At 34.4% G+C, this 12048-nt stretch overlaps 1 protein-coding gene across 1 annotated transcript in view; it reads left to right on the forward strand.

The window, feature by feature from the left end:
- The window catches only part of TBPL1 (TATA-box binding protein like 1), a 28273-nt gene extending 16225 nt beyond the window's left edge, over nucleotides 1-12048 (forward strand). Inside the window, exons 2-7 of the mRNA XM_033102463.1 lie at nucleotides 5425-5603; nucleotides 7573-7655; nucleotides 7817-7880; nucleotides 9425-9528; nucleotides 9621-9715; nucleotides 11520-12048. Of these exons, the coding sequence (XP_032958354.1) occupies nucleotides 5469-5603; nucleotides 7573-7655; nucleotides 7817-7880; nucleotides 9425-9528; nucleotides 9621-9715; nucleotides 11520-11599 (561 nt within the window). The 5' untranslated portion in view covers nucleotides 5425-5468 and the 3' untranslated portion in view covers nucleotides 11600-12048. The remainder of the gene's footprint in view (nucleotides 1-5424; nucleotides 5604-7572; nucleotides 7656-7816; nucleotides 7881-9424; nucleotides 9529-9620; nucleotides 9716-11519) is intronic.

Here is a 12048-nt window from a genome sequence, read left to right on the forward strand (position 1 = left end):
GTAGTCTTGGATGCAATTTGTCTTAAAAGCCAGGAGGTGGCAGTGTTTTTCAGGTGATGCTTAAGGTTGCAGTTTGATGATTGCTGAAATATTGTTTTTAAGTACCACTAGACAGTCAGTGGACCTAAAGAACAGTGTGTCCTTGTCCATAAAATCATGGCTCGAGGAAGAAGTTGCTTCATTTTCTACAATGCATTTTAATAGAAAGCTAGAAATAGGACATTTCCTGAAGTTAGAACAGCTGCAGTTTTGAATTTTGCTTTTTATTAGAAGGGAATATTTGACAAACTCATACTAGGTATTTATTTAAGAAACAGGATGAAATACCTAATTAAACCGTCTTAATATTAAACCGTGGACAGTGGGGAAAATAGCTGATAATTTAAATCGAAATGGAATTTATTTTTTTATAGTAAATCTAATATATATTTGTTTTAAAAAAGAAAATCTAGACTCTACAAATAGAAGAAAAGAAGTTTTTTATGCCACACAGATGCCAACTCTGAATAGAATAAACCAAAATGAACTCTTATCGAACAATTTTTTTTCCACATTTTGGATCTCTGTCTACATTCATGCAGTTTTATAATTTGTAAAATCTACTAGTAGCCTGTTATATAAAACTGCTGTACTTTATTCAACCAGTCCCTTCCAAATGGACACGTAGGTTATTATTAACAAAATTGTGATATATAATACTATTTATACTTTGCTCAGTTGAATTATTTCTCCAGATGCATTCTTAACAGTTGACTGCAGTTCAACCTATATGCACATTTTAAATTATTTGAATGTACACTGCCAGATTATCTCCTGTAGAAAGTTTTTCTACCAAATTATAAGAGTGTTGGTTTACTCACACCTTCACCACCACTCTTTGATATTTGTCAATATAAATAAGTGGTATCTCATTCTTTTAAGTTAGCATTTCCTCATTATTAGGGAACTTAAAAACCATGTATTTCTAAAGGCAGAGAACTTATAAATAAATAGTCCATGAAAACTAATGATGGAAATTTAAATGTTGTTAGGATCCAGAGATAATCAAAACACATGTCCAACTTAAGACACACCTAAAGCACTTGGTTGTAATCAACCTAAATGTTGATAGGTAGGAGGCATCCAACTTACTTTCCAATGTAAGAAATTAGAAAAAGAGTAGATCTGTAGAAGAAAGGAAATGATGAACATAAGGTAAAAAATTTAATAAAGAGGATCAACTGACTGCTAATAGTTTTTGTTCTTTGAAGAAACTTAACAAAATAGAAAAAACATTCAGCAGGATTGAAGGGGAGAAAAGCAGTGATACGTGATATAAGGAAAAAGAAGTAAGTATACTACAGCAGAGATTTTTAAAATGTATTTAAAAATCATGAAAAATTGTATGCCAGTAAATTTAAACATTTAGGAAAACTGACTTAAGAAGAAATGGAAGACATCAATTACCTTAAAACTCTTCAATAAAATTAGTCTTTTTTAAAACCCACCAAGCAAACAAACAAGAAACAGATTCAGACAGTTTTCAGATAAGGTCTTCTAAACTGTTCTCCAGAGAATTAAAAAGGAAAGAAAGAAATCACCCTAACTTGTCTAATGAGTCTAGTATAACCTTGATACTCAAACCAGATAAGGACAGTCCAAGAAATGAATACTATAGGCTAATTCTACTTATGAACACAGATGTGCCAATCCTAAAGGAACTGTTAGCAAACCAAATCCATCAGTGTGTGTGTGTGTGTGTGTGTATTTATCATGACTTACTTGGATTTAGGAATGTAATACATATATATTGATAAAACACCAATTCAGCGTAGAGGTTCCCCCTGGAGGGAAGGGATGAGGGTGTGGTTTGGGAGAAATGAAAGGGGAGGCATCAACTGTATTGTAATGTTTATTTTTTAAGCGGGGTAGTGGGTACATAGACATTCATTGTATTATTCTTTGTTCCCTTTTGTATATCTTAAATATTTCATACTGTAGGGTTGGCAGGTGTGACTGCTTTGTGAGTTTAAATGTCACTTTCAAATATTATGTTTTTTTGTGGAGTTACTTAACATTCCCTTTGGAATTGTATAAACCAGTTAAAAATTTACATATAAACCGCATGAAATATAATAGTCTATATACATATGCATTTCCATGGATATTCTTTTAAAAGGCGTGTAGGGAAGAAAAACACTCCTAGTTCTTTTGCGTTCATATGAAAATAGGTGGCTTTGGAAGTTGAGTTTTGAGCTTGCCAACCTAAGTTTTTTCCATGCCTTATTTTAAAAGAAATACTTTGGAATTCTACGTAGATGAGAAATTTAATATAGACTGGAGAATAAAATGTTGGATTTTCTAGCATTCATTCACCATATAACAATTGACCACCTACTACCGTATGTGTCAGACTTAGGGTTGAGCCATGGGACTATCTAGACCTTTAAGATACAGTCTTTGACATCCAGAAGCTCAGAATTTAGTGGGGGAATAGATGCTTAACTCTAGGTAATATAATAGTCACAAGCAATTTGGAACATTTCTTCTCCACTGGGAATTAGTTTCCACCACCTTTTTTTTTTTTTTAATTTAAACAAAGTTTTATGTGTATTTTCAGGAATAACCTACGTACGCCTTTTGAACTACTTTTAGGAGTAATCAGTTCCTCTTCAAAGTTTTTTTACCCATTGATAAATTAGCTAGCTACACTTAAAAGGGATATGATAAGCTGTCAGATGCTCTGTAGAAACTGAGATTTGTCCCTTTCACTGGATTGCCATTCTAGTTATCCTACTTTAAGGGATATAATATGCTTAGCCTTAAGAAGTGGATGTTTGTTACTATCCTGTACTACTCTTGTGTTACAGAAGAGATAAACAGATTGAAAATGGGTCTTTTTTTTACATCTCTTCACAAATGTGGAGTCTTTCATGTAGGATGCCTGTTTTTAAAGTACTGACTTCTTCATAATTATATCTTTGATATAAGTCCTATTAAAGTAGTAATATTTCCTGAAGCTGCTTTCCAGGTTATTAATCTAAAATGTGAGCACTTAGTAACTCATGATATGATGAACTATGCCCATGACCTCATTTTTAGAATTTAAGTTGCTCAAGTACAGAAACAGTCATCTGTTTTAAATTAATTTCATCTATTTTAAATTAATTTCAGGGCTTCTTTGCATTCACAAAGATTTGCTTTACTCCTTCTTTCTTGACTTATTGTTATCCTACGTATTGTCGTTGAATTCTCCCCTCAGACAGTTCAGTACTTTAATACTCAAGAGTAGTAGATCTGAGTCAAATTGTTTTAGCCTGTTTGATGTAAAAAAATCTGTGTGAAACAGTAAATTTGACATAGTTTCTTCGTGCATAATGTCTCCTTAAGTTGTGCTTTTAGTAACCTATTCTCATGGGATGTGTGTCAATTAGGATTAGGTTTGACTACATATAACAGAAATCCAACATATGAGGGGCTTAAGATGGAAATTGATTTTTCTCTCATCTTCGTGAACTGAATTAGGAAGTGCAGGGATAATAAGGAGTTTCACGGGATCAGAGACTCAGGCTTCTTCTGTCTTGACTGTTCTCCCATCCTTCTCTTCCAGTCTCATGATTCCAAATGGCTCCCGTCCTCATGTCCAAACTCCAGGCAGCAAGAATGCAGAAGAGCAGAAAGGCCAAAGGGGTGTTTGCTGGCCTAGCTCAGTCCCTCTAAGCAGACTTCCCAAAAGACAGAACCGTTTCATTTCATATTTCCTTGACCAAACAGAATCATGTGGCTTCTTGGCTGCACCTGTTGCCACAGAGCCTGAAAAGCATAGTATTTTATTTCTGCCACAGTGTGCCCAGCTAGACATCTGGGTTCTGTTCCTTTTGAAAGAAGGGTGGAATAGACATTGGGGTAAGTAGTTAGGAGCCCCCAACTCGCAGTTACAATATGATCATGGGAAGTGATGCTAAGACATCTGTTCTGCCTATTGAGTTGACCTTATTTTGTCTATAATCACTGTCATTTTTGCACTGTTATTTCCCAGATATATGTTCTAAGTCCTTTTCATACATTTTTATAATCCCCACAACACCATCTATTACATGTCATAGATGAGAAAACCAAGGCACAGATAGATTGCATAACTTGCCCAAGTTCTAGTAACTAGTAAAGTGGTTAGTCAGATGTTGAGTCTGTTGCTGAAGATCAGTATTGCTAACTGCCTGTGCCTTCTGCTTATTACTCTACCCATATATCTATCAATCAGGGCCACTGCTACCCCTGCCCCACTTGATACATAAAACTCATTTAAGGTTGCTCAAACATACACAAAGAACAGAAAAAGGAGAAGATAAGCAGATTGAAGGGAGCATAAAAGGGAGGAAATACAGTGAAGTGGAGGTACAATTGATACACAGAATTGGATGTTGTATGTGTGACCCTTTAGAGGTGTTAGAAGTCTTGGTCTGACTTACTGTGTTCCATCAGATACTGAAAAGCAGAAAAACAAGGTTGAATTTTCTTTATTTGGACTCTTGGCATCTTCATTGTTTTCGTCACATAATAGAATCCTTATAAAGAATAGTAGTTCTATGTATCATGGCTGCAAGGAATCGTAAAGATAATTGTAATGGTATTATTACTGTTTTATGATTTTCTTTTTGTGGTTAAATAAGTTGAATTACCATTACTTATTTTTTTTAAGATGTGGAAACAGAATTTTTTAGCTGGTATGGGTCATATGCTCAGTACAAAGTGGGCTCATTTTTGTTTGTATATAGAAAAGCTCCTGTCATAGTTTTGAGTAGATACATATTTTGGAAGATTGTGATCTTGATGAAAATGGTGAATTACTTGTTAGAGCTCCTTGACAAAAGACTTTGCCTTACTCATGTTTTCCTCCAGTATCCTCAGTGTATAGAAGGTACTCAGTAAGTGAAGAATGAATGAATGAATAACTGGTAAATGAGAAAAGTCTGTTAATAAATGTTATAAATAGAATTTCTGCTTCTTTAAACTTAAGTCAATTACTCTATCCGAAATAGAGGAAAACTAGGTCATCCTTTTCATAGCCCTAGCAAGTGGGACATGGGAACCATGGAGTCCAGCCCTTGAACTTGGTGTGTTTAGAGAATTGCCATTACTGAGATACACCTGGAACACAATGGTTATAAAGGCAAGTGGCAGGAGATAAGTCTAGCAGGCTCCTGGTGTATAAAAGTTACTTATTAACTTTAAATAATGAAAGTTAGGTCCAGATTTGGAAGGATATTATATGACATGTTATCTTTTGCAAAATGGCATTTTTAGTGGGGGAAAGAAGGACATGATTTGAATAGTATTTTGAAAAATAAATAATAAAGACTTTTTTTGTGTGTTTTAGTTTTCAAGATTGTGAAAAATTTACAAAGCATTTAAGTTTAATTACTTTTTTTTTGTTTTCTTTCTCAGGATGTGATCTTCGTGGTGGGAAGCTAAGTTTTTAAACTACCCCAATGGATGCAGACAGTGATGTTGCATTGGACATTCTAATTACAAATGTAGTCTGTGTTTTTAGAACAAGATGCCATTTGAACTTAAGGAAGATTGCTTTAGAGGGAGCAAATGTAATTTATAAGCGTGATGTTGGAGTAAGTATATGAATTTTGGTATGTGTGCTTACATAGCCTAATTTTATTGTGCTATATGCATGTTATACTAAAATGTATTCACTCTACAGGTAGTTTGTCTCTTACCATCTGCTGGTTGTACTGGATACAACTGTGAGCCCTGTTGTAGAAGCGGCTCCTCCTCTCGTGAAGCGGCAGCTTTTGGAGACTTGTCTCCAAGTCTTACCAAACCCACTGGCTACTAGACATTTTACTGTTCTCGCCATTGCTTTTAGCTGAAGAAGGGGATGTTTATACTTTCATGTATACTTATTCAAATACAGTTATAGTTGAATGATGCCCAGGCATGTGTGTGTGGTAAATTTTGCAGTATGTTGGCCTATCCCACTTTAATTAGCCAAGATAGTTGGTATTCTTTAGTAACAAATTGCTGAAAATATCGTTCATGTCCTAACCTGTGCATTTTAAATTTTAGTTTTTGTTAAACCTGCAATATTTAAAATAAAAGCTGGTAACTTGCTTTTAACCTTAGTGTTTTGAGATTAACATTATAAATGACAGTGGGTGTTCATTTGGCTTTTATAAACCAAAGAATGATGAAAGATATATCTTATACATTTATTATAGAAATTAAGAATATATATGAAGGCTTTATTTATGCTCTAAAAATTAGATGCCAGTATACCTAGCTACATTATCATTATTTCCTAGTACTAGAAACTAAGTAAAGATGAATGAAATTCATTTAAAATTTTCAGTGTCCCACAATTAAAGATTTTCAATTTATTCAATAATGCCATCTTCATTTTTAAAAAAAAGAATAAATATATTTGCTAAAAAGTTTAGAGAGGAAAATGTCTAACACTACTTTTAAACTTTTAGCATGCCATATGGTGAAGTCATTTTTCCTAGGAAGGTTACTGAACAAGCTGAGTTGATGGACAAGCTGGTAATGAAAGACAATTAAATATGGAATGAGCTCAGTCTGGTGTTTCTCAGCCACTTGTGTATGAAATTTTATAATGTATTTTAGTTCAAATTTTATTTTGGCTCTTTGGTAAATTTTGTCTTCCCAGATTTGATAGAGCTTAGATTCTAGTTTGATAATATGGCACATGACCGAGAAAGGGAAGACGTCAAAATGTAACAGAAGTTTTAAGGTGAAATGTCTGATTCATTTGTGTTACATTATTCAGTAAACATTTATCTCTCTTACACATAATGGGCATATCATAAATATTTCCATAACTGAAAAGTTGCGGTGAAAATTTAAGTTTACATGTTATCTTGGACCTTAGTCCTTGACCTACTTATATTTACTCTGTAGGTAATTTCGTTCAACCCCATAGCTTTAAATGCCTTTCATATCTAAAGAAGTCTAGAATTACATCTCTAGCTCCAACATTTCACCTGCATTCAAGATTTGTATGTGGGCCTGGAATATGTAAGACAGTATAAAGTAGTGATGGGTACCACGAAGCAGAATAAAGCAGAGTAAGAATTTAATAGAGGGCAGTGAAGGGATGTTTGTTTTGCTGGAACAGTCAGGGAAGGCCTTTCTATGGAGGTGACATCTGGTGGGAGACCTGAATGAAATGAGAATATTGAAGGAAATATATTCCAGATGAAAGTAACAACTACTGCAAAGCTCCTGAGGTTTGAACAAATTTGCCGTGTCTGAGGATCCATGCAAACTGAAAATTCCAGTTCTGTGACCGGAGTGGAATGAGAGATGAAATGTTTGCATACTTTACATTGATTTCAAGCATTGAGAGACTTATACAGACCCGTGTAATCTTAATTAATTAAATGTTTTTTGTATTAATACATTCTTTTGTTCAGTATGGTCCTTGTTTTCAGAATGGGTGATTTGGAGCAGTTATTTCAATCTTGAATAAGCTTGGAGTATTTAAACATTAAAATAACCACATAGAGCCAGAACCATATGTGAAAAATTAATCCTTATTATGTAATTGTTTTTTTCTTTCAGAAAGTGTTAATGAAGCTTAGAAAACCTAGAATTACAGCTACAATTTGGTCCTCAGGAAAAATTATTTGCACTGGAGCAACAAGGTAAATGTTACTTGGGCTTTTAATTTTAATCTTAAAATTTTTCCATCATGGATAGTACATTTCTAGACTTAAAAAAATCATGTGTACAGTTTGTTATGTTCCTCAGTATAAAATTCATTTCCTGTATAACTGATAATCTTTTTCTTTCTTTAAAACCATAGTGAAGAAGAAGCTAAATTTGGTGCCAGACGTTTAGCCCGCAGTCTGCAGAAACTAGGTTTTCAGGTAACATTTTCAAAAAATATCCCAACTGCAAATACTCAAGGATTTATTTTTGTAAATTTAAAATTAATAGACTAAAGAAGTCACCACAGAAACTCCTCTCATGGTTGACCTTTTTCTAGTTTTTTTATAATGTTCTTTAGTGTAAAATTTTAGTAGTAAAACTTATCCATTTGGGTATTTGTAAAGGATCCTCGCTTTTTTCCAAATTCTTTCTTATAAAGAGACAGGCATGTCTCCTTACAAGTTAACTACCTTTTCAACTCTTTGAGTTTCTTCACTTTTTACGGAAAAAACAAAAACAAAAAACGTTTTTGATCATCTCAAGAGTTAGGTATGTCAAGATGAACAGAGAGAGCTGCTCCTGCAGCTCCTGTTGATATGTACACACTGGTTGGCATGCTTTCACGCTTGGGACAGTGACCATTGCTGGCAGGTTAATCTTGTCAGATATAATTTTGTAGAGGTATAAATTTGAATAAAATTAATGCACTTTATGGACTTGCTAAGTCACTTGCAAATGATGAGTAAATGAAAGAAAGATAAACATGAGCTATGGTCCCTGAAGAGGTGGGCCTCAGCTGTTTGGGATTTGGATGGGAAGTGATGGGAAGTTGAGTTTCCTTCTGATGATTTCAGTCTCCTGAGGTTGAAGGTGACAGGATGCTACTGAAGTGTTGCTGGGACGTGGGAGTGTTGGTGCTTGTGGAGAGTGGCAGTATAGAGACATGATTAATGATGGTACCAGGTGCACAATTTTATAACTTTATACAGCAGCTTTGTGCAAGTACTAAGATGGAGGATGCTTAGTTTATCCATAATTGTGGTTTTATGAGGAGCGTTTGAAAAGATGATAATAAGATGAAACCATTGAAGATATTGATAGGAATGACTGGAGTTATTAATTTGAGTTGATATCATTTTCTGCCTTGGATATTCTTGTCTTAGCATAAAACTGGAAATGTTGAGAGAAATCCCAATCAGTTAAAAGCATAATTTTACCACTTTATCCCTCACTCTATACCCAAAAATAAACAGACATCTAACTAAACTCACAAAAATGTCGTTTTACCTTACTGCGTATAAGAAAAAGTCTGATCTTTGGAGTTCAGTGTGCACTCAACTATTTATTGAGTTTTAAAGTGACAGCTCTTCCGTTTTGACTCTGGAGAGGAGGACTCCGCTTTGATTCTTTCCTTCACTATTCACTCTCCTATCCCCGTAGATTAAATATCCCATTTAAAGTATCAAAAAATTAAACTAAACCATAATATTCAAAAGAACTCAGATGAACTATTTTAATCATGCAAATATCTCGGGTTTTATTTATTTTCTTAATGAGGTTTTTGAGGCTTTTTTTCCCCTTTAATTATAGCATTTAAGGCGTCATTGATAACTTAAAATACTGGATCTATACTTAAGATATTTTTTTTATCTTGTTTGCTTTTATTTTTAAGGATTGAAACTTAATTATTAAGGATTTCCCTGATGAGCAGATTTTTCTGTTGTTTCAAAATAATTCACTGAGTTTTACTTCTCTCCTAAAGGTAATATTTACAGATTTTAAGGTTGTTAACGTTTTAGCAGTGTGTAACATGCCATTTGAAATCCGTTTGCCAGAATTCACAAAGAACAATAGACCTCATGCCAGGTAGGTCTTTGAAAAGTCAAGATAATTTACCAAATTTGAAATTACTTGTCAGGCTATAAATATTTATATTAATTGTGAGTTTTTTCGTATAGTTATGAACCTGAACTTCATCCTGCTGTGTGCTATCGGATAAAATCTCTAAGAGCTACATTACAGATTTTTTCAACAGGAAGTATCACAGTAACAGGTATTTTATGATACTGAAACCAAACTTGTCAGTTACGGATTGAATGAGATAAGAGGTGCCCATGCCAAAAGAGAAATAATATCTAATTTGTCCCCTTTAGTCACTTTTGCCCTTCAAGGGTAACCAGTCTCTTGACTTTTAACACTGTAGATTAAAATACTCCAGAGAAACACATTTTATGAACTTCATAGAGGTTTTACATAAGCAAAATATTTAACCATAATTCATCCCTATTTGTTATCCATTATGTATATTTTGCTATATCTTTTGAGTCTTGTAAATATTTGGAAGGGGTGGTTTCAAAGACTACACATAGATGTCAAGGGGTAGCATTAGCTGTGCAGGATGATTTTTAGAGGTACTGTGGTTATAAATTGTATGGACATTACTTAGTAGGCCCAACTTTTGGCAAAATTGAGTTAAGGGAAATTTCTTTAGTATCCTTGAATTTTTATTTTTATTCCTTCACTCCTTAGAGTAGAATAGAAATTATTAATTAACGCCTTTAAACGCTCAACAAATAAGTTTTAGTTTTGATTTATACCATGGGTTTTCATACCTTCCTTGGAGACTTTTAAAGCCTATTGCCAGGGTTCTGCCTGAATCTTAAAAATCATTGGTGGGGAGCAAGTCTGTTTGTTCCCTTCTTTCAACTGTCCGTTTTTACACTTCGGAACCCAGACTTCTGAGGGGCCCAGAGTCTATTGATGAATCCCTGCTATGTCTAGAATAAAACGATACATATGGAAAATCCATCTTTATTGAGTTAATAGGTAATTAACACCGTAACAAACTTGACCTGGGTTATTATTATGCATTATATACTTATATCTGGAATATCCTGGGACACATTAACAATTCAGTGAACACATGGTCAGTGTTGCCCGTGGACAAAGCACCATACTCTGTGAGGGGGTGAGGTGAGTCAGGAAGGAGCAGAGCAGGATAAGATGTGATCAGTATCGAAAGGGTACACAGTGGGTGCATACGTAGGATTTCAGGATCTTTCAAAGGAAGTATTTGTTAGGGAAACCATATTTATTCAAATTGGATTTTATGAAAATATTTTTTATTGTCCACTTTTATGTTTCTTTTGAGCTATTTAAATGAAAATTCACAGTTTTAAAGAGTTATTCCTATGGAGGAATATAAATTGTATAAATTAATAATATATAGTGTTATATAAATTAATTAATATGTAGTGTCACTTTATTCCCTTGGGTTTTTTTTTTGTCCGATTGACTAAGCTGTGAAGGTGAGGTGGCCAGATTAGTAGTAAACATGGTGCTGCCAAGTAGTCGTAAATCTGTGCGCATTTTTAGACCACGTAGTTTATAACAGCCTCTGGTTTCCCAACTTTGGAAGCAGCTTTGTTTTGCTCTGCTGTGTTCCTCGATATTCCTGGGAGCTTCAGTAGTAGCCTAACCAAAAGCCAGATTACAGTGACCAAAAGGACAATACTCATCTCATCCCATCAGTCATTTCTTCCTTTAATAAGCCTAGTATAGCACATCTCACTCTCTTCCGAGATTGGTTGTGTGCATTTTTTTTTAAAATATACTCCTCACACTGGTGCCCCCAAACAAGATGAGGAACACCATTTTTGTTTCAGATTTCCTTTCATTGTCCAGAAGAAAACGTTATTCTCTTGGTGTTTAATATGACTGTGTGTATAATTATGTCAGTGTAGATTTTTTAAGACAGTGATCCCAGAACTGCTTGGATATTTCTCATTCTGACAAGTGAGCTTTTTCCTAGCGCTCTTTGCCTCTTCTCACCCCTTCCTTCATTGTGTTTGTTACAGGGCCCAATGTAAAGGCGGTCGCTACTGCTGTGGAACAGATTTACCCATTTGTGTTTGAAAGCAGGAAAGAAATTTTATAATTCATCGCTTAATTGGTTAGAATCCCTAACTGAGCACCTTTTAAACCTGCTGCACATTAGACTCAAAACAAAAGGAAAACTGGACCAACAGTAATTGAGGAAATAGACTCTTTTATGCGTTCACGGCTACAGTGTAAGCACCAGTCCCTTTGGATTTTATTTCAGACCTTGCTGTAATATAAAAAGGAAGTTTACAAGACATGACGTTGCTGCTTTTACACAAAGACATTCTATTTATTTTCGCAGTAATTCTCATGTCCCCATAAGCAGAGCTGTCACAGTGTGCACTACCTTAAATTGTTTTGTTGTTATTTTTTTCCAGTTTGAGCTAATGTGTTTTATTTGTGAATAGTCTTTTACATTTTTGTATGCTGAATATGGGCACCAAAGAACCTGTAAAAGTTATCTTTTTCAATTGAATGTGCACAAATAAAAGTTTGGAAAAGGTC

Source organism: Rhinolophus ferrumequinum, chromosome 3 (genome assembly GCF_004115265.2).
Source record: "Rhinolophus ferrumequinum isolate MPI-CBG mRhiFer1 chromosome 3, mRhiFer1_v1.p, whole genome shotgun sequence".
Classification (NCBI taxonomy): Eukaryota; Metazoa; Chordata; class Mammalia; order Chiroptera; family Rhinolophidae; genus Rhinolophus; species Rhinolophus ferrumequinum.